Source organism: Zingiber officinale, chromosome 4A (assembly GCF_018446385.1).
Source record: "Zingiber officinale cultivar Zhangliang chromosome 4A, Zo_v1.1, whole genome shotgun sequence".
NCBI classification, from domain to species: domain Eukaryota; kingdom Viridiplantae; phylum Streptophyta; class Magnoliopsida; order Zingiberales; family Zingiberaceae; genus Zingiber; species Zingiber officinale.
The window spans coordinates 132167440-132191188 of record NC_055992.1 but is presented as its reverse complement, the minus strand read 5'-3'; the positions used below and the strand labels follow the sequence as shown (position 1 = coordinate 132191188).

Here is a 23749-nt window from a genome sequence, read left to right as displayed (position 1 = left end):
TCTCCTTCGTTAGAGCCGACCGGCTGGATGCCGAGCGTCTCCATCTCTTTGGCCTCCGTGGCCTCGAGCGCCGCCGCCTTCCTTTTCAAAATACCAGCCATCACGGACTACATGACGATGTCCGCTGCAAAGGAAAAAGGAGAAAATCAGTTAGCAATCAAAGTGAATACACAAAGTAAAATTCTTACCGAAGCCGCTCGGAAGGGGGGTCCTGATCTGACTCAGACCGAATATATACATCACCCCTTCGGGCAGGAACTTATTGATGTCAAACCTCAGACCGGCTAGCATGTTGGCCGCATGAAGATAGTCCGGTCGGGTTTTGAACCTTTTGAGCTCTGGTGAAGTTGGTGGTCCGATCTGCCACTGCGTTCGGAAGGGGGCCCGCTCGGGCATACGAAGGTAGAAGTAGAATTCTTTCCAATGCTTATTGGAAGAAGGCAGTTTATTGAAGAAAACTAAATCGGGCCGAGCCTAGAAGCCTGGAACATATATGTGCCCGGCTCGGACTGCTTAGGGTAATAAAAATAATATAAAACCTCCGGTCGGAGGGGGACATGTGGGTTTTGAACAAAACGACCACGCCGCATAAAAGGCGGAAAGTGTTGGGGACTAGGCTTCCGAGCGGAACGCCGAAAAAGTTACAAACCTCTACGATGAATGGATGGATGGGAAAATGCAGACCGGCGATGAACTGGTCGCGGAAGACGCAGAAAGCTCCGTGCGGCGGTTTGTGTGGCCGAGCGGAAGGGGAAGGTAATATAAGCTCAAAATCAGAAGGGATTTCAAAAGAGTCCATCAAAATATCGGCGTCGCGCCGATCGAAGCGCGACTCCAGAGTAGTATACTGATCCGGCAGTAAGACCAGGGGACCCCCTTTGACGGAAGTCAACGCCACGTGGGGGTCAAATGTCAAATGGCCGATCGGAAAAGGGGGGTCAACCGGCCGAACGGAATCTAAGTGGAAGCAAAGGCAACCCGATGGGGAGTCGGGTCTCCAACGTTCATGGTGAGTAGAGTCGCCTGGCCGAGCGGGTTGCCCGCTCGGCCAAGGCTTGAAGTATCGATACTGTAAAGGAACCGTTGGAGCCAAGCGCCCGGTCGGACCGAGGCCTACGTCCGGTCAGATCGATGCTTGCCGAGCGGATGGATACTCGACCCGGGGAAAAAGAAGACAGGCAGAGGGAACATTGGGGAACATCTTTTTCTGACAGCAGGCATGTTCGACGACTAGGCCATACGCAGAATCGTACAATGGAAGGTTTTGTTGTCCCATCGGAGAGGTGATCAGACTGTAGCAGTATGGTGTCAGGCATGTTCCTCTGACAAGCTCATACTACGGTATAGGAAACGACACGTGTACACTGTTAGGATCCTTCGTACTCGGCTAGAGAGGGGGGGTGTGAATAGCCGCCCCAAATTACTCGTTTCTTCCTACAATTCGTTAGCGCAGCGGAAAAATAAAATAGAAACGAAAGGAAGAATATCAAACCTTAACACAGCGATGTACGAGGTTCGGAGATGATGCTCCTACTCCTCGGCGTGTCCGTAAGGTGGACGAACCCAATCAATCCGTCGGTGGATGAGTCCCCGGAAAACCGGCTAATAAAAACTCCTTCTGGGTGGAGAAACCTCGCCACACTTATTTGCAACAGCAAACAGGAGTACAAGTACAAAGAATAAGCAAGAAATACAATAAGAATACACAAGCACTCTACCAATCTTGCTTTCTCGCCGATCGAGTCCGGATGAAGCAAAAAAACCCTAAGAATGTTCCGGAAGCTCACGAAGCTTTCGGAAGAACTCAACGAGCTCTTATCGCAGCCCACAAATCTTCAGCAGAAGAGAAAAAGAGGAAGAGTTTTTCTTACACCCTCGACCCTTTATACCGTGAAGAAGAAACAGCAAGCAATGAAGAAACTAGCCGCGTTGCGTCATGGCAGCTAGAACCTGATCGATGCGTGGACCGATCAGTAACATCTGATCGGTCTGCGGACCGATCGGGAAAGAAGCTCCGTCCCCGATCGGTCCATGGACCGATCAGAAACCCTGATCGGTCCACGGACCGATCGAACTCTCGATCGGTCCGTAGACCGATCGGGCTTCTGCTAGTTTGCCACTGATCGATCTCCGGCCGCATCGATCGATAACCATCGATAGCATATCGATCGTCACTGATCGGTCACCAGACCGATCAGATGAGCCATGTATCATTGGATCGGTCTGCAGCCCGATCCAAACTTCTCAGCCCTAAACCTAAGGCTTCCACACCAACATCCGGTCAACCTTGACCTGTTGGTACATCATCCCTAGCATTTGGTCACTCTCTTGACCTGCTAGCACTCCCCGCTAAGTGTCCGGTCAATCCTTTTGATCCACTTAGACTTTTCCCACCAGATGTCCGATCACCCTTGATCCATCTGGATTTTTGCCTTGCCCGGCTTCACTCACCAGGACTTTCCACACTGCCTAACATCCCAGTTAGGACTTTCCCACTGCCTGGCTTCACTCACCAGGACTTTCCAACTGCCTAACATCCCAGTTAGGACTTTCCCACTGCCTGGCTTCACTCACCAGGACTTTCTGTTAGGACCAAAAGTAGCTAGAGGGGGGGTGAATAGCTCGTCGCGTTCGCTCGGTGCTCGGCGTTGCTTGGCGTTGCTTGTTTCTTCAAGAATATGCAGCGGAAATAATCAGAAACAATCACACAACGCTAACACGGTTGGTTTACTTGGTATCCACCTCACAAGAGGTGACTAATCCAAGGATCCACACCAACACACACACCCTCCACTAAATAAAACTCTCCTTTATGGTAACTACCAAGGGCGGAGAAGCCCTACAAGACTCAATACAAGAAGAGAGGGAAAGGATACAAGAGATACAAGCTTACAAGCTTACAATGAGTATAAACCCTAACCCTAGCTTCTCTTCTTGGCTTTGATCCGCCTCTTGACTTGGAAAACTTCCAAGATCCTTCAAGAACTGCGATCTTTGTGAGCGCTGTGGAGGAGCTGGCGAGAAACTGGAGTGAATCGGAGAAGCGATACCGCAGCCAATGCAGCTATAAATGACGCCAGCGGTCGGATCCCGATCGATTCGAATGTTTCCAATCGAGGGAGGGCTGGATCGATCACGGATCGATCCAGAGCGCCTCCGTGCTATCGGCGGATCGATCCACGGATCGATCCGGCGCTTATCGCGCGAAAGATCGTCCCAATCGATCCATCGATCGATTGGGACCTGATCGATCCACGGATCGATCCGGAGGCTCTGACCATTGGGATAGGTGCGGATCGATCCACCGACGATCCGAGCCCGGATCGATCCATCGATTGATCCAACTGCGATTTTGCCCAAAACCAAGCCCCAAACCTCCCAAACCAACATCCGGTCAACCTTGACCTGTTGGTATGTCATGCCTAGCATCTAGTCACTCCCTTGACCTGCTAGGACTCCCTCACCAAGTGTCCGGTCAATCCCTTTGACCCACTTGGACTTTTCTCTGTGCCAAGTATCCGGTCAATCCCTTTGACCTACTTGGACTTTTCTTCCATGCCAAGTATCCAGTCAATCCTTTGACCTACTTGGACTTCGCAGCACCAGATGTCCGATCATCCTTGATCCATCTGGATTTCCCTTGCCTGGCTTCACTCACCAGGACTTTCACCTAGCTTCACTCACTAGGGTTTTCCATCTGCCTAGCTTCACTCACTAGGACTTCCTCCTGCCTGGCTTCACTCACCAGGACTTTTCTTCTGCCTGGCTTCACTCACCAGGACTTTCACCTAGCTTCACTCACTAGGGTTTTCCATCTGCCTAGCTTCACTCACTAGGACTTCCTCCTGCCTGGCTTCACTCACCAGGACTTTTCTTCTGCCTGGCTTCACTCACCAGGACTTTCATACTGCCTAGCTTCACTCACTAGGTCTTTCATACTGCCTAGCTTCACTCACTAGGTCTTTCATTTTGCCTAACATTCCAGTTAGGACTTCCCAGTCAAGTATCCAGTCAACCTTGACCTACTTGACTCTTCTTCAATCAATATCTTATTGTCAAACATCTAAACCCAAACCAAGACTCAGCTTGGTTACCCAGGTCAACCTTGACCTGAGGGATATTGCACCAACACTTTCCACACTGCCTAACATCCCAGTTAGGACTTTCCCACTGCCTGGCTTCACTCACCAGGACTTTCCAATTGCCTAACATCCCAGTTAGGACTTTCCCTCGTGTCAAGCTCCCTGCTTGGACTTTTCCCGTGCCAAGCTCCCTGCTTGGACTTCTCCAGTGCCAAGTCTCCATACTTGGACTTTTCGCGTGCCAAGCTCCCTGCTTGGACTTTTCCAGTGCCAAGTCTCCATACTTGGACTTTTCGCGTGCCAAGCTCCCTGCTTGGACTTTTCCAGTGCCAAGTCTCCATACTTGGACTTTTCAGGTCAACCAGGTCAACCTTGACCTAGGGTTGCACCAATAATCTCCCAACCATCTATTCTTGTCTCACATAAAGAATAGAACTCTCTCACGAGTGTCAAACATCAACATGCAACTCAACTAGGTCAACCTTGACCTAAGGTTGCACCGACAATCTTCCCAAGTCAAACATCAAAATACAACTCGAGTCAAGTCACCTCGAGTCGGGTCAACCAGGTCAACCTTGACCTAAGGTTGCACCAATAACGTACAATGGAAGGTTTTGTTGTCCCATCGGAGAGGTGATCAGACTGTAGCAGTATGGTGTCAGGCATGTTCCTCTGACAAGCTCATACTACGGTATAGGAAACGACACGTGTACACCTCGGTAAGTGTGCACAAGCCTCCCCACAGCTCTATATAAGAGCCCTCATACTTCGATGAAGGTACGCAATTACACATTCTCGCATCTTCGGAGCCACTTCATAATTTCCTCTTGCCTGACTTGAGCGTCGGAGGGTCGTCGCCGGGAATCCCTTCCCGGCCCGACTTCCTTGCAGGTTCGCCGGAGATCCCTACGACCGACCGGAGATCCACATCATCAGTTGGGGGAGCGCCACGTGCCCAGCGTCCATTGATTCAGCGTTCGGACAGGATCATATACCATGGGCCGAGGGTTTGGTCTTGAGGTTGGGAGGAGCTAGCCATTGTTCGAGCGGACGAAACCAACAAAGACAAAGGCAGAGGATAAAAGGAAGAAGATGATAGAAGAAACAGTGCGTAGAGGACGAAAACTAGACAAAAAACACAAGATTAACGGAGAGGAAAGGAAGGATAACCTTATAAAGAGACGGAGGATCGAAAGAACGACGCCGGAGATCGTCGGAAGATAGAAGAGCAGGATCACCGGAGCACTGAGAGAGAAGAATTGTGGAGCACGCGAGAGCAAAGGTGTGGCGGTGGAAGAGGACGAAAGCTTTTATAGGGATAAGCTCGAGCGGCCTCAGCCGTCGATTGTAGGTCACGGAAATCGAAGCCTGCATCTAGTCGTCCATTTCAAACTAGGGCGGTCCCATCGAAGGTAACGCCGCCGCCATACGCTGACGGCACCAGGGGTGCCACGTGGCGCCGTGACATAGGCCACATTTAATAAGCGCGTGCTCGACCTTAATGTCGAAGATTGGCACAAATTTCCAGAAGATCCGAGGAATGGCGGTGTTGATCGACGTTACGGCTACCCTCATGTAGCCGAGCGGAGGATAGTTGCATGGAAACGCCGCTCGGAGTGACTGGCGGTCCAGTCAGTCGAACTAATCGCCTCCTTCGACTAGACTTGAAGGGGAGGCAAGTGATCCGGCGGTAAGACGGGGACCCCCTTTGACGGAAGTCAACGCCACGTGGGGGTCAAAGGTCAAATGGCTGATCGGAAAAGGGGGGCTGACCGGCCGAACGGGATCTAAGCGGAAGCAAAGGCAACCCGACGGGGAGTCGGGTCTCAGACGTTCATGGTGAGTAGAGTCGCCTGGCCGAGCAGGTGGCCCGCTCGGTCGAGGCTTGAAGCATCGATACTGTAAAGGAACCGTTGGAGCCAAGCGCCCGGTCGGACCGAGGCCTACGTCCGGTCGGATCGATGCTTGCCGAGCGGATGGATACTCGGCCCGGGGAAAAAGAAGACAGGCAGAGGGAACATTGGGGAACATCTTTTTCTGACAATAGACATGTTCGACGACCAGGCCATACGCAGAATCGTACAATGAAAGGTTTTGTTGTCCCATCGGAGAGGTGATCAGACTGTAGCAGTATGGTGTCAGGCATGTTCCTCTGACAAGCCCATACTACAGTATGGGAAACGACACGTGTACACCTCGGTAAGTGTGCACAAGCCTCCCCACAGCTCTATATAAGAGCCCTCATACTTCGACGAAGGTACGCAATTACGCATTCTCGCATCTTCGGAGCCACTTCATAATTTCCTCTCGCCTGACTTGAGCGTCGGAGGGTCGTCGCCGGGAATCCCTTCTCGGCCCGACTTCCTTGCAGGTTCGTCGGAGATCCCTACGACCGGCCGGAGATCCACGTCATCAGTTGGGGGAGCGCCACGTGCCCAGCGTCCATTATTGATTCAGCGTTCGGACAGGATCAATTATTATTATTATTATTATTATTATTATTATTTAATGGTGTTTCTAAACCAAATAATTATTGTTTTAGTTTGATGGAAAAGAAATCTAAAGAAGTTTAATTACTAAACTAGCATACAATTTAATTCCCAACAAAACAGAAAAAAATCGTTGACAATAAAAGGAATGGAGAGTTATTAAATTTGGGTCACGAACGCAGACACGAGTAGGGACCAGATTCGAGAGAGTACAGTTCAACGGAGTGGCGCCGTCGATCCGGTGACCGATCCTGGCCGGCGCGTCCTGCTGCAGGATCCACCTCTTGGCGGCGACTCCGACGCACACCGATGTGGCAGCTATGGAGGAGCGGTGGATGGGACGGCCCCTGCGGCGGCCGGTGCAGATGGGGATATTGCGGAGGGCGCCGCCGGCGATCCAATAGCGGTGGCAGGCCTTGCAAAAGTGCCGTGGCTGATTCACGTTTTAGTTGTTGAAGTAGCAGAACTTGGCATCATGCGTCAACATACCACCATACAAATATACAATCATACTTGTGTTTGCTCCTTCATCTGAGTTGATTAATATAAAGTAAGTGTTCGAATTTCGATAAAATGAAGAAAAAACAAAACTCTCCTCTATACTGATTACGACTTCCTGATTTATCACCAAACTGTGTAGGACCGTTGGGTTGCTACCATTGTGTTTGTCACACCATCTGATTGAGACAAATGGAGATACTTTATCCGAGCAGTGTTGAGACGATAGGAGGTCGAGGTTGCAGTGATCTCAAGTGGCTATTGTGAGGATCTGAAATGGCAATTATGGAAAGAAAAGTAACATTTAAAGTTAGTTATCCTTATTTTATTCTCCATCTAGGATAGGTAGTCTGCCGCAACCAATATCCTCATGTTGATGTTGATAGAAACTGTTAATTTGAGTTGAAAACGAATTAGTCGATCCCGTCAAATAATTTAATCGGACTGGACCCACTACCCACTTGGATCGACTCTTAAATTGAGAAATATATATAAATTAATTTTTATATCAATTTATTATTTTTATTTGTTATAATTTTAAAATAAAATAATATTTTTTTATCATAATTCATTTATATTTAAAATATTTATTTTTAAATATATTTAATTGATAAAATTTTTCCGAAATAAAATATTAAATATATAAAAAAATTTATTTTATTTAAAAAAATTTATGAATCCATGAATTGACCCGTCTAATTTCACAATTTATTTTAGATTAGATTGGATTGAAAATTTTTCAATCTGCTAAGATGACGAATTAATTCATCTGTCCTGCCAAATGGATGGCCCATAACAAGCCACGGATTGACCTGTCTTACATCTGGCAGTCCACTCAAGTCTAATCTTTGAATATACAAGATATTCTTCAAGGTTGAAGAGAAATCACTTCATCCACTAGGTCAAACATAAGCAAGATATGAGCCCAACCACCAGCCAAGAGATGAGACGTGCCCCTGGGTCATAGTGCCTATCTAACGCTATTCAAAAAGGACGATGATACTCAGCGAGAAGAAAGAAGGAGAAGAAGTTGGAGTCCTATCAAATAATTTAAAATGATTGAATTAATATTTTATCAATTTAAATTCATCACAAGCTAACCTACCTAGACCCACTATCCACATAGGTTAACTTGTAGCGGGCTTGAGTTGACCCGTATATTGAAAAACACATATAAATCAAATTTTAAGTAAATTTAGTATTTTTTTTGTTATAATTTTAAATAAAAAAATATTTTTATCAAACATGAGTATTTCTTATGTCTATTTACATTTAAAATATCTGTTTTTAATATATTTAATTGATGAGAAATAAAATATTGAAAATATATATATATTTAAAATTTTATTTAAAAAAGTTTATGGGTCCGTATGATGATCTATCTAATCCCGTAACCTACCTTGGATTATATTGGATTGAAGATTTATCAATCCGCTAAGATGACATATCAATCCATCTGTGTCGATAAATTGATGGCCCGTAACGGACCAATCCATCCCATCACAGATTGACCTATCTTATAGCTGGCAGTCCACTAAGTCTAGTCTTTAAATATACAAGGTATTCTTCAAGGTTGAAGAGAAATCCCTTCCTCAACTAGGTCAAACATAAGCGAGATATGAGCCCAACCACCAGCCAAGAGATGAGACGTTCAAAAAGGACGATGATACTCAGCGAGAAGGAAAAGGAAGAAGTAGAAGAAGTTAGCCAATAATATTGCTTGCAAATTGTGATTTGACAGCGTGCTCCATTTGCAATCTACCTGTCATTTTCATGGGTCACAGCTGACAGTGTCTGCGAGGGGAGACCACATTGGCATGCTTCAACTTGTAAAGTGTAGGTACAGTGAAGACCAGAAGGGCTCAATGCATCGTCAGAGTGATAGGCTTACTTTTAAAGCTAGGCAATGAAAGGGATATCTAGAACTTTTCAAGTCACAATGTCACGAACGAGTTTAAATTACAGTAGGGATCTAGATGAAAAATAAGTTAGATCAAGCAGACGAAAAGGATTTAAAAGATTCAAAGCGAGAATTTGTTGAAGTGTTGTGGTCGCAAAACTAGAGGCACAGATATTTGGCTGTTGCTGCAGTATAGAACTACAGTCATTTGACTTTGAATGAGTCATAAAATGATGAAGGCTAACGGTTGCAGTTTAAGAAATGCACTGATAAGGTGACAATGATCATGACTAACACTGAAAAACTACAGTAATCAAAATAAATTTAGAGAGAACTTTTGGGCACTTGAAAAAAATACTCTGCTCGTCAACAAAAAGTGCCTAGAGCTTGGACAAAGGTTATGGTTTCAACATCTCAAGATTTTTATAATTTGCAATCTTCCTTCCGAAGAGGTAAAATACATTTGCTAAATCCTTTATAAGGGTCAAACTTGTGATAGCTTGTGAAATTAAAACACTTTTAACATTATTAATCAGCGATGCTATAACAGACATTTTTATGAATATTTCATTAAAATTCTCTTTATATGCATCTGCATCAATATACTTATATCATAATTATATAATCAAATTATTAGATATAGGTATCGACCAAGAGAGTCAGAATTACAGAAGACTACTAAGTTGAACAAAGAGTGTCAAAATTTATGATACTCAGGCAACACTGATATACCAGTAAAGTATAGCAATGAGAGAATTAGAGATTCAATCTAAACTAATAATGATCCTAAAACTCATCAAGATTTTGCACAAAACAGTTTCATTTTTTTCACTGATTTCCAATTCCTGAACAGTTATCCCAACTTTGTTTAGTTAACAGCTCATAACAGAACAACTCAATTCTGGTACTCATTTCCAGAAATTAACTCTTCTTGCATACAACCAACTATATAGTTGGAAAATTTCATCTCCAAGTGATCATAATTCATCCTTATGCTCCCATACAGAATTGAGGAGTGTGTGGCATTCCATTAGCCATAAACAATCGCTAGAAATCATCCATCATTATCAGTCATAAATTTCCAAGAATAAAGTGACTGCCAGTAAACAAAATATTCACTTCCCAAATCAAAACTTGGTAACCAAATCCTGCAGAAACCCAACTCCCAATTGTTATATCTTAGTTTACCTCATCATCTCATACACATTCTCTTCCCCCACAATTAATCTTTGACTGTCCTGGCAAAATAACTCATCAAGTCAATCACCAAAATTTTCAAGGAGAAGATGACACAAAAAGTAATATATGAATTCAGAAAATTTTGTGGAACATAGAATATACTCTTTATCATCTTAATGCATGCCAATGCTACTATGGTTTCAAAGAGGAGCAAAGTAAATTCTAGAGTTTAAAATGCATGAGTTTCATCACTCTTAAACAAAATCAATACTAGGCTTGAAGTACTACTAGAGATTTTTTTCTAATTCATACTCAACCAAGCAAGACAAAATCCACCACCATACTCGGCGGCGGCGGGGTTGACGGGATCAGCGGCGGAGGTTGTTGGCGGAGACGACGACGGGGCCGGCGACGGGGTCGGCGGGGGGGTTGTTGAGGTCGTCGACGGGGTCGGCGGCGGGGACGACGGCGAGGTCGACGGCGAGGACGGCGACGGACGACGCGGCGGCAGATGGGTCGCCGAGGGGGTCGTCAGCTTCCGCCTCGTCGTCGGCTGCGTAGGCCGCGGCAGAAGCTGCATAGGCCGCGGCGGAAGCTGCATAGGCCGAGGCGGAAGCTGCATAGCCCGCGGCGGCAGTTTTACGGCCGACGGGACCATTAGCTAGGTAGGCTGCTGCGCCGGTTGAGTAGCTCGCGGCGGCGTTTGAGTAGCTCGCGGCGATGGCTGCGTAGGTCGCGGCAGGTCGGCTGCTGCGATCCATGTTGGTGGACTAGGGTTGGAAGGAACGGATTTAAATAGTTAAGTGGCATAGGGTTTGGAAAGGAATGCAATAAAGAAATTTAAATTGTTTGGATTTGAGGATAATAATTTTGTTTGAATTGATTCTTATCTCTTACGCGTCTTAATTAAATTAAAGTCATAAATTAAATTAATAAGGTTAATTAAATCCAAAATTTTAAATTAAATTAACAATATATTAATTTTAAAAAATTTTAAAAAATCATTTTAAGAATTCTATTAAAATCTTTTTAAAAATTCTTTAAAAATTATTCTAAAAACCTTTTAAAAATAATTTTGAAAAAAAACTTTTAAAAAGTTATTTTAAAACTCTTTTAAAAGTTCTTTTTAAAATCTTTCAAAATTATTTTAAAAACCTTAAAAAAATCCTTTTAGAAAATTATTTTAAACCTCCTTCAAAATTTTTTAAAACATTCAAGAAAATACTTAACTAAATACAATAATATGTTTCTAAGTTATTAGGAATAGTAAATAAAAAAATAATTATAAAATACCATAGAAATAATTTTAGAGACAAAATTATAGAAATCTTATAGGAATAATATTATTTGTTTTAATCATAAATTTAGTATTTGTTGTATTTGTATTCCCAAATCTACAAACCAAATAATAATATCCTATCTTATAAAGTAAATAATAACATTGGAATGATTAAACTCAAACTCATTCTCATTCTATTCTACTATTAAATTCATTCTTATTCTTATTCCTGTACTCAAACCAAATGCCACCTTAATTTCATTTCTTGAATGTGATACCGGTAGATATTGAAATAAAGAACAACATAAAGATAATAGAGAAAATCAAAATCGAATGTGATGTGGCAAATTATGCAGCTCCCATGTGTTTCGCGAGATTAAAGTTCGTATTAAAATGATGACTCTCAAATGGTCAACTTAGTCTAAACGAGACTTAAACTCAACTTTTTGATTCAGTCTTGGGTCTCAATAACCTCTTCTAGTCTTAACTCTTGACCCTAACACAAACAGCAACCTCTCTCAGCCTCGGCTCTTGACCTCAATACAGGTATCTGCCCTGGTTCAATCTTAGATCTCAGCAACCTCTCTTAGTCTCAACTCCTAATCTCGACGCAGCCATTCGCCCTAGTGCCTTATGTTTCAACGACCTCTCCTTGTCTCAAGACCATGTTTCAGGTTCATGTCTTAGGATCACGTCTTAAGATCATGTCTTAGGATCACGTATCAAGATCATTTCTTAGGATCACATCTCAGGTACATGTCTCAGGATCATGTCTCAAGCTAAGACCACCCGACATCTCTCGATTATGGCAACCAACACTATCTATCCTCAAGGCCACTTCCCATCGACTTCTCTCTTTCTCACCCTCAAAACAAGCCTACACTCTATACTGTTGGAACCCCGGGTTAGTTTTTATATGATTAACAGGTTAAGTTAGGTCTTGTATATTTGATCCTTGTGTCTAATTATGCAGGAGCTTGGGAACACAAGAAGTCGAGCGGAAGACGCAACTAGCGAGAAGGATGGCACGGGAAGTGAGTCAACTATCTCGGTGCATCCAAGGGATGAGGTGCTGTTGAAAAGTACACAAGTAAATGAGAAGGACGCGCACAGAGGTCCGAGGGACAAGAAGACCGGAAGATGGGTCCGGATGAGCCCAATTCTGGATCACCGAAATCACCCAAGTGATTGGACAACAGAAGAACAAACGGAATCATTTTGCTACCGCCTAGGCACCTGAATTGGGTCTAGGTGCCTGGACTCCAGGCGCCCCGCCAGGGATGAATGACCCATGCACCTTCATTTCCTTGTAGCCGCCCTAGCACCTTCATTTCATTTCCTTAGAGGCGCCCTAGCGCCTCTTGTGGGAGGTGCCTCCAACCTTTAGAGGCGCCCTGGACCAAGCAAATAGTAGTCGTTAGGCTACCATTGTGAGAGGATAAAATCTTATCCTCATGGAGGCACCCTAGACCTTTTTGGAGGCACCCCCAAGTAACGGTAACATTTTTCCATGGGCTATAAAAAGATCTCTAGAGCTAGAAAATGAACAACAACTGAACTACAACAACTGTATTCACTTCCTAGTCTTTCTTTTGAGCTGCCAATGTCTATAAGAGGCTACTCCTCTTTCAACAAAGGAGATCTTCTAATGGAATACTTTCAATATCTTAGATTAACAACCACCTAAGTTATAACTATTAGAATGTATACTAAAAGTCTAGCTTTTGGTATAAAACATTTATCTAGAAACAAGAATCACATTGGTCAAATGTCTACATTTGTGATAAATGTAGTTGTTCAATTAATTTATACTGTAGATAACATAGTATGTGGTGCCACATGCAGAAGATGATGTTATCAGTACCTTATAAATTATAAACAGTAGTTCACGACCAAAATGGAAAGGAACAAACCATTAGAAGGTCGTAGTGTAATTAGGTATTAGTTTATCTTGACTGTATAATTACACTAGTACACTTAGAGTGTATTGAGTAGGACCATTTGAGGTCGTATCTTTTATACTGACTTTATAAAGAAACAAAGACCTCGGTTATTATGGAAGTGTGTGCTCTTAATCCTAATATAATAACAAGCACATATATTTGATATTTATTTCTTTAATTTATCAATGGGTGAGATTTAGTTCGATGAATCAATAAGCCCGATAAGTTGGGAAATGGCATCACTTATAGTGTGTGTTGTTGATTATAGAAGGAAACTGTGTTCTAGAGATACTAGGTTGATAATGTCCTCAAGATGAGCTCATAAGGATTGTCATGTTAAACCCTGCAGGTGGACCTACTCTGACATGATGATAAGGTTGAGTGGTACTACTCTTGGACTAAGATATTAATTAAATGAGTTGTCAGTAACTCACTTAATTAGTGGACATTCGATATCTTAAACACAGGGAGACTAACACACTCATAATAAGAAGGAGCCCAAAAATGTAATTTAGGATTGGTGCGGTAGTTCAATAATAGTTCTCTAGTGGAATGAATTATTATTGATAAAATTAAGTTGTGTGTTCGGGGCGAGCACGGGATGCTTAATTTTATCGGGAGACCAAAACCAATTCCTCCTCTCGGTCCCTATCGTAGCCTCTTATTTATAGAGTACTATACCCACCTATACCCACCTTCTATACCCACCTAAAAGGGGCCGGCCAAGCTAGCTTGGGAACCAAGCTAGGGTCGGCCTAGGTATAAATTGGGGTGGCCGGCCCTAGCTTGAACCCAAGCTAGAGGGGCCGGCCATATTAAATTAAAATTTTTATTATGTGGAAGATATAATTTATTAAAAAGAATTAAAATTAAAATATCTCTCTTGTAAAAGATCTACAAAAGATTAAAGAAAGAGATTAGATCTCTTTCCTTATTTGTAGATTGGTGAGATATTTTATTTTCTCTTTAAAAATTATTCACATATTGTAAAATTAAAATTATGGAAATTTCTTTTTATCAACCATGAAGAGATTTTAGAAGAGAAATTTTAATTTTAAAATTTCCGGAAACAAATTAGGAAGTTTTAATTTGTTGATTAAAACTTGTCGAATTTACTTCCTTTTGATGTGGCCGGCCAATATAGTTTAATTGGGGAAATTTTATTTTATTTTTCTCAATTAAATCATGTTAAGCAAATTAAGGAAATTTTATTGTAATTAAATTTCTTAATTTGCTTAGGCCAAGGAATATAAAAGAAGGGGTGAGGGTGCCTTCATGAGATGAACCTCTATTATTTCTCTCCCTCTTTTCCTTGGTGTTGTGGTCGGCCAACCTCTCTTCCTCTCTTCCTCTTGGTGGTGGCCGAACCTTCTCTATTGGCTTGGAGCTCTTGTGGTGGCCGGATACTACTCGGAGAAGAAGAAGAAGAAGGAGAGAAAACTTGTATCTCTTGGAGCTTGGTTGGTGTTTTGTTCTTCGTCCTTGGTGAAGCTTCTTTGTGTTGGCCGAACCTAGCTAGGAGGAGAAGAAGGTGCTTAGTGGTTTCTCATCTCGGAAGATCGTTGCCCACACAACGTCCGAGGTTAGAAGAGGAATACGGTAGAAGATCAAGAGGTCTTTCTAGAAGGTATAACTAGTAATTTTTCTTTCCGCATCATGCTAGTTATTTATGGAAATAATATCAAATACAAGAGGCTTACGTTCTAGTATTTCGAATATGTTTTTCGAAGTTGTGTTCTTTTGTTTTGTTTTTTTTCCCTTGTGATTTGATTGTTCTTTTTGGTTAACCTAAAGTTATTTTAGGAAATTAAATATTAGATTTCTATAAAAGGTTTTGTCTAGTCGGTGGTGGTTGCTCCCATATCCAAGAAGGTCATGTGCCTCGCCACGTCAGTACTGGGAACCAATTATGGAAATTAATATTTAATGGAATTAATAACTTAAGGTGACTTGGGTCGAACGTGTTAAGTTCCGCAGGAGATCCAAGTCAAAACCTAAAAGAACAAATAGATTAAGTTTTGGATCAAACGTGTTAAGTTCCGCAGGCGATCCAAAATTTAATTTAAAAGAACACATGGTAGCTAGGAAAAGGTTCAGACCTTTGTACAAAATTTTTGTACAGTGGAACCTCTAGATTTTCCGAGTAGCAACCAACAATAACTAAGTAAATCGCTTTGCCTTTTCTTTATTAATTATTTAATTTTTAATTATTGCTTAAATTATTCAGACTGTAGCATTGTAACAGTGAGCATTTGGATAATTACTCAGGAAAGAATTGTTGGTTGATACTCAAAATATCATACCGGTTCCCCTGTACAAAAATTTTGTACAAGTCCTGAACCATTCCTAACAACGTATTGTATTATTTAGAAATTAAATTAGGAATCACAAATGGAACTTAACATTATTGATTCCAAATTTAACTTATCTGTTCTTAGAGGTTTAGACTTGGATCGTAAATAATACTTAACATTATTGATCCAAATCTACTCATGTTACAAATTCAATTAAATATTAATTTCAGAGATTGGATTCCAGATTAAACATGGCGAGACACTAGGTCTTCTTGGGTATGGGAGCATCCACCACTTCCTAGACAAAGCCTTTCAACGAAACTTAATATTTAATTTCCTTATAGTAACCCTAGGTTTAACCAAAAGGAACAATCGAATCACAAGATTGAAAAAAAATAAAAGAACACAAACTCGAATCACAAATTCGAAACCTAGAATCATATGCCTCTTGTGTTTGGTATTTCAAAATCCATACAAAGAAAACTAGTATGATGCGGAATAGAATTACTAGTTATACCTTTCTTTGTAAGCAACAACCTCTTGATCTTCTATCGTATTCCTCTTCTTATCTCGGACGTCGTGTGGGCGACGATCTACCGAGACGAGAACCACCCAAGCTTCCTTCTTCTCCAAGCAAGTTTCGGTCACCACAAGAACTCTAAGAGAAGATGAGGTTCGACCACCACCAAGCTCCAAGGGATGCTAAGAAACAAAGCCTCCTATCTCTCCTTCTTCCTTTAGCAAGATCCGACCACCAACCAAGCTCTTTGAGATGAAGATGTTGCCGGCCAAGGAAGAAGAATAGGAGAGGGAGAGGAAGAGAGGGGTCGACCACCAACCAAGGAAGAGAGGAACTAATAGAAGAGATATTGTTATGAGGTGAGGCACTTCTACCCTCTCTTTTATATTCCTTGGTCTTGGCAAATAAGAAAAGTTTTATTAAAACTTCCTTATTCTCTTTGCCAATGAAAGGAAAGTTTAATAAAATTTTCCTTACAAACTATATATGGCCGACCACCTTAATCCCTCCAAACAAGGAAAGTTTTAAACACAAAATTAAAATTTCCTAATTTGTTTCCAGAAATTTTTAAATAAAAATTTCTCTTTTGAAAATTTCCTTCATGGTTGGTCATAAAAGGAAACTTTTATAAATTAAAATCTCTCTATTAAAACATGTTGATGATTTACAAAAAGGAAAGTTTTCTCTAAAATTAAAATCTTCTTTTCAATCTACAAATAAGGAAAGAGATCAAATCTTTTCTTAATCTTTTGTAGAAACTATAAAAGGAAAGATTTAATTTTAAAACTCTCTTTTAAATCATGAGGATGGTTAAAAAAAGGAAAGTTTTATCAAAAATTAAAATATTTCTTTTAACTACAAATAAGGAAAGATATCAAACCTTTCACTTAAACTTTTGTAGAAAACTATAAAAGAAAAGATTTAAATTTTAAACTCTCTTTTAAAACCATGGCTTCCACATAAGAAAAGATTTTTAAAAACAAAATCCTTTCTATTTTAATGTGGCCGGTCACACCAAGCTTGGGTTCAAGCTAGGGTCGGCCACCTAATGAAACTAACTCACCTTGGTTTGGTAGACCCTAGCTTGGGCTCCAAGCTAGGCTTGGCCGACCACCTTAAGGTGGGCAAGAAGGTGGGTATGAGTAGGTATAATACTTTATAAATAAGAGGCTACGATAGGGGCCGAGAGGAGGAATTGGTTTTGGTCTTCCGATGAAATTAAGTTTCCCGTGTTCGTCCCAAACACCCAACTTAATTTCATCAATAATAATTCATACCACTAAAGAATTATTATTGAACTACCGCACCAATCCCAAATTACATTTTGGGCTCCTTCTTATCATAAGTGTGTTAGTCTCCCTGTGTTTAAGATATAGAATGCCCACTAATTAAATGAGTTACTGACAACTCACTTAATTAATATCTAGCTCCAAAAGTAGTATCACTCAACCTTATCGTCATGTCAGACTAAGTCCACCTGCAGGGTTTACATGACAATCCTTTTGAGCTCCTCTTGGGAACATCATCAACCTAGATTAGTAGGACACAGTTTCCTTCTATAATCAACAACACACACTATAAATAATATCATTTTCCAACTTATCGGGCCTATTGATTTATTAAACTAAATCACACCCTTTGATAAGTCAAAGAAATAAATACTAGATATATGTGCTTGTTATTATATCAGGATTAAGAGCACACATTTCCATAATAACAAAGGTCTTGTTCTTTTATGCAGTCAGTATAAAAAAAACTTACCTTAAATGGTCCTACTCAATATACTCAGAGTGTATTAGTATAATTTTATAGTTAAGATAAACTAATACCAAATTACACTATGACTATTCTAATGGTTTGTTCCTTTCCATCTTAGTCGTGAGCTTCTGTTTATAATTTATAAGGAATTGATAACATGATCTTCTGTGTGTGACACCACACACCATGTTATCTACAATATAAATTAATGTATAGCAGTGTTGTACTGTAGCATTTTGAGCACTTAGATTGCTTGGGAAATTAGAATGGTTTCCCAAATTATAATAATACTATTACTGTGTTGGCACAGCGGGGCCAGCAAGAGGGGGTGAATTGCCTGTGAAAAAGTAAAAATAAAAAACCCTTCTTGATCTTTCAACTTAAATTACTAGCATATTTATAAATAGAAAATTAAGCAACTAATAAGTAAAAGACACAAAAGAGTTACTTGGTTACAAGGTAGGTGGTTGTTAATCCAAGACAGAAGAAAGCGCTGAAAAGATCTCCTTCGTGTAGGCGGAGAAGCCTATTACAGTCATTGAACGCTCAGAAGTGTGCTAAGAAAAGAATACAAAAGTTCATCTATATTTCATAGCTCCAGGGGCCTTTTTATAACTCCTGGAAAATCCTATCTGTGGGTCGAAGGCGCCTCCAATAGGTTGGTGTTGATGCAGGAAGCACCAGACGATCAAACTTGTTTTGATAATGGCAAAAGATTCAAAAGTTAAGATGTCTTGTTGTCTAATAAGGTTGATTGAGTTTACAGGAAAGACCTAAGTTGTCTTAGGCAAAAGTCCTAGTGGATTTTAGGCAAGTGGAAAACCCTAGGAGGTGGTAACTCTAGGTCCTAGGGGGCGTTAACCCTAGGTGATGTAAGTCCTAACTACGGTTAGGCAGGTGGAAAACCCTAGGGGGTGGTAACCCTAGGTCCTAGGGAGTGGTAACCCTAGGCTGTGGAAAACCCTAGGGGTGGTAATATCCTAGGAGGTGGTAACCCTAAGCTATGGAAAATCTTAAGGGTGGTAACCCTATGTCCTAGGGGTGGTAACCCTAGGCTATGGAAAATCCTAGGGGGTGGTAACCCTAGGTCCTAGGGGGTGGTAACCCTAGCCAGAAAGTCTAGTCGGTCTGGAAGACCGATCTGGCAACAGGTAATCTCTTCTGAGAGGAGTAAGTGAGGATGCATTCCCTGTTGAGGGAACAGTAGGCGTTGGTTCGACCTAGGGTTTCCGGAGGAAATCCGAAATCAGAACCAAACAGCCCGAAGGTTGTCAAAACTTTTATTTACATATTATCTGCTATGTGCTAACTCTGTTTTGTAGGAGTCTAACACTTTATGTAGGGTTAGAATCGACTGGGATTGGTCAACTGAATGTCTGGATCGGTCGACCGAACCTCCAAGTAGCAAGATCAGAGTTCCAACGAGTGTACCGGGTTTGACCAGGGGATCGGTCGACCGAACCTCGAGATTGGTCGACTAAACCAAGGATAAGCGACGGCTGGATCAGGTCGGGTTGATCGGGGCAGAGATCATCGGCTGATCGCTTGACCGAACGGTAGGATCGGTCGACCAAACGAAGGCTTATCTAAAGTGGAAGAATCTGGATGGGAAGCAGGGCTGATCCAGGCGGGATCGGTCGACCGATCAGTAATGAATCAAAGACTGATCCTGAGATCATTTGATCTGGATCACATCAAGCTCGTCTATAAAATAAGGGATCGACCAGGTGCTTCGTCAACAATTTTGGAAGAACAACTTGAGCTCTTACACGCACTCCAAAAACGTCCAGACGTTATTTTGACGATGATCAAGAAAGAAGTTATGTTTCTCCAAGTTGTCGATAACAAGTTTAATTTTGAGCAATGCTTGTAAGCTTCATATTTGTATTTGTACTCAATTTTTGAATCTATAGTGATTGCCCAACGTAAGTGATCAATGATCGCGAGCCTTGAAATAGGAGTCGTCACAGGCTCCGAACCAAGTAAAAGTTGTAAGATCGAAAAGAATATTAGATATCTCCACAATAACATGATATTGTCCACTTTGGGCCTAGACCCTCATGGCTTTGCTCTTGGGCTCTCCCCAAAAGGCCTCATGCCAATGGAGATATCTTTCTCTTTATAAACCCATGATTTTTCTCATGTGTTTACAATGTGGGACTATGTTTGCAACCTTGCAACACCAACAATCCCCCCCTCAAACAAAGGACCACAGGCTTCCCATGTCTGATCCTCGACCCACCAGGACTTCCTGCCCCTCGGTCCACCCGACCTACTAGGACTTCCTTGCCTAGCCGCAACTAGGACTTCCTACCTAGTGTCTGGTCCTCTTGATCTGAACATAGGAGCCTCCACTTTCTTTGTTCGAGGTCAACATTGTACTCACATGGCTCAATCAAACCATATCTCTTGTGCACAGTCGGCGGTTAAACCTTTTGGCAGTCCGGGCTCTGATACCAATTGTAGGATCGAAAAGAATTTTAGATATCTCCATAATAGCATGATATTGTCCACTTTGGGCCTAGACCCTCATGACTTTGCTCTTGGGCTCTCCCCAAAAGGCCTCATGCCAATGGAGATATCTTTCTCTTTATAAACCCATGATTTTTCTCATGTGTTTACAATGTAGGACTATGTTTGCAACCTTGCAACACCAACAAAAGCAATCGTGTTAGCAATTACCTTTGTTATTTATCTTTATTCTGCTACATTACTTTAAGTTTTCTGAAACGAACGAATTAGCCTCGAGTGTTATTCACCTCCCCCCCTCTAGCACGTCTACGATCCTACAATTGATATCAGAGCCAGGTTGCTCTAAATTGGTGAAACTACCAATTGAGCAGAGGGGGCTCCTTTTTTAAAAACAAACTATATATCGTTTTTTCCTCCCCCCCCCCCTAGCACGCCTTTTATTTTTTCCTCCAAAACTATTTTTAAAAAGTTATTCTCATCTTTTCACCATTAGTTAATATTAGCAAAATATCAAAGTTACCAAAATCAGTAATAATATTTTTTTTTTATTTTTTATTAATATTTTATTATTTCTTTTTCGAAATTAGTATTTTATTTTTTCCTGCATTACTAATCCAAGACTAAGTCTTGGAATATTTGTAATTTTCTCTTGTGTGAGATTCTATATCTATAACCCACCAAGAAAGCTACAACATAGCCCTCCCGCCTCTTTTTTCCGACGAAGACTTCGGCTACTGGAAGGATCGAATGGAGTGTCATCTCAAGACACAGGTGGAAATGTGGATAATAATCCAAACCGGATTCACATTTCCCACCGAAGATGGAGTTCTCGTCCCCTGTGACAAATGGGACGCACCAACCCGCAAAAAGATCGAAGCCAATGCCAAAGCGACATGCACTCTCCAATGTGGATTAACAAAGGAGGAGCTAAACCGAGTTGGCCCGTTCTTAGGCGCCAAAGACTTGTGGGAGAAGCTAATTGAGCTGCATGAAGGGACCTTCGATACTAAGGTAAGTAAAAGAGATCTAATTTTGAATAAATTATATAACATAAAAATGCAGGAAGGTGAATCGGCGAGTCAACTACACGCATGCATCCAAGACCTTCTCAACGACCTCCACGCAATCGGATAGAAGGTGGAAAATCACGACGTCATCAGGTATGCATTAAATGCATTTCCTAGGAACACCCTGTGGGCATCAATGGTAGATGCTTACAAGGTCTCTAAGGATCTTTCTTCGATTAGGTTAGATGAATTATTCTCAGAGTTTGTATTTCCTAATACACCTTTGGTCGAGAAAGGTATTGCTTTAGTTGCAGGTGAAAACAGAACACGAGACTCAAAACTCAAGCGCTATACTGAGCTCGAATCCGAAGATGAACCGGACTCAGAAGACGACGATGAGATTGCTGCTGAACTAGTGAATCTAACCTGAAGGCTATACAAGAAAAAGAAAGGATTAACCAAAAAGGAGATCAAAAGGAAGCACGAAAAAAGAAAGGCGTTGAAGGCAACATGGTCTGAGTCATTGGAAGAGTCGGACGAAGAACACAAGGAAACAAGCTTCCTCGCTCTACCGGTACAAGTGTACGTTGCCGAAATTGACTCCGAGTTTGAAACCGAGAGCGAATTGGAAACCAAGTCTGAAACTAGCCACGGATCCATATCCATTTTCGAAGGATCAAACATTGCTGTAAGATCTTCTCAAGTAGATACACTGTATAATTTAATTAACTATTTAATGCGCAAGTTAGCTAAGTCAAATATCCAAGTCAAGTCACTCTAAAAAGAGGTAACAGCCCTTAAGGAAGTGACTAGCCCTAGCTCCTTGACCAAACCTATTCAAACTGGAACTTCAACTCAAGTTCAACAACTTGAGAAAGAAAATTCCAGTATGAAAGATCAAGTCAAGGAACTTAAGGGAACATTGGAACAGTTCACCTTGGGTTCCAAGAATCTTGATTTGATTCTTGAGAAGCAAAGTGTCGTATACAATCGAACTAGACTTGGATGCAAGACTAAATACAAATTCAAATCATATTTATCTCTTGTCAATCAAACAAATAGAAAAATAGTCCAAGCATGCGTTCCCAAGTCTAACTTGATTAATCAAATAGGACTTGGTCAATATTGGATCCCCAAGAATCAGATTCATTACCTTGATAGACCCTATCGAGGCTATGATCCAGGGAGAACCAATAGAAAGACCATCCTTATTAGATAAAATTATTTGATGTCTGTTTTACTACTTTTTCATTATATATGCTTAGACTAGAGTAGATAAGAACCTATGCTTGATTGACACTTGATTGGTTAGACTTAAAAATTTCAAAAAGGAAATTAAATATCCAATTTCTTTAAAAGGCTTTGTCTAGAAGTGGTGGATGATCTCATACCCAAGAATGCCTAGTGCCTCGCCACAGCCTATAAGTCAATTATTGAAATAGATATTTAATTGACTAACTGTTAAAACTTAATCTAACTTAAAATGTTAATCAATCCTTAGATTGAAATTTAAATTGAAGATGAATTAACCATCTCACAAAACTATTAAGGTTTCCTGATCGAAAATCTAGAAAAGGGTGAGATGGATTTAGATTTAAAATATAAAGTAGTTAACCTAACTCAAATTAATTAAACGTAATTAAGTTAACTAAAAACTAATTCAATTAAACTAAGTCATTTTAATTAATAATCTAATTATTATAATTATTTTCAAATCATAATTAATTTTAAAATGTTAATTACTTTCAAATCATAATTAAATTATAATTATTTTCAAAATATAATTACTTTCCATCCTTAATCAAAGTTAATTATTTTCAAGGGATTTAATTTTCAGAATCTTAATCATAATTAATTTTAAAAAAGTTTTAAAATTCAAAATTCAATTACTCAAACGTATATGTGTTCAAATTCAAACTTAATTATTCTGAAACTCAAATTTAAAATACTTTTGTTTTCAACATTTTGAAATCTCCAAATTCAAAACTTATATTTTAAAATCTCAAAGTCAATATTTTAAAAATCCAAATTTAACTTAAAATATACTTCTATAACATAAATATTTTTTCAAAGTTAAAGACAAAATCAATTTAACTTAACTCCGTCTCACGCACACTCATAAGCTGCACATGCTTGATAATATAGAATGAGTGAGATGGAAAATTAGAAAAATAATAACTTTTATGTTTATTTTACATATTTGGACTCTAGGACCCTCAAACATTTGTGACATTAATTAAGGGAGAGTGAAAGGGAAGTTAAGACATTAATTTTTATTTATTTATTTTTTTAAAACATTGGTTTTAAAAGTTAAACTTTTCAAAAGTT

The 23749-nt window shown here is 40.8% G+C and overlaps 1 protein-coding gene across 6 annotated transcripts; it reads right to left on the bottom strand.

Moving 5' to 3' along the window:
- Nucleotides 1-9784: 9784 nt before the first annotated feature.
- LOC121973688 lies at nucleotides 9785-10952 on the bottom strand. Of its 6 annotated transcripts, none has more exons than XR_006109704.1 (2): nucleotides 10461-10952; nucleotides 9785-10207 (listed from the first exon to the last, which is right to left on the bottom strand). XR_006109704.1 is itself a non-coding variant. In XM_042525075.1 (2 exons), the coding sequence occupies exon 1, from the start codon at nucleotides 10907-10909 to the stop codon at nucleotides 10517-10519; it is 393 nt and encodes a 130-aa protein (XP_042381009.1). In that variant the 5' UTR covers nucleotides 10910-10952; the 3' UTR covers nucleotides 9785-10207; nucleotides 10493-10516. The 6 variants fall into 6 exon arrangements, 2 of the variants coding, with proteins under 2 accessions (XP_042381009.1, XP_042381010.1); XR_006109705.1 differs by having other exon boundaries at nucleotides 9785-10202; XR_006109707.1 differs by having other exon boundaries at nucleotides 10466-10952.
- Nucleotides 10953-23749: the final 12797 nt, after the last annotated feature.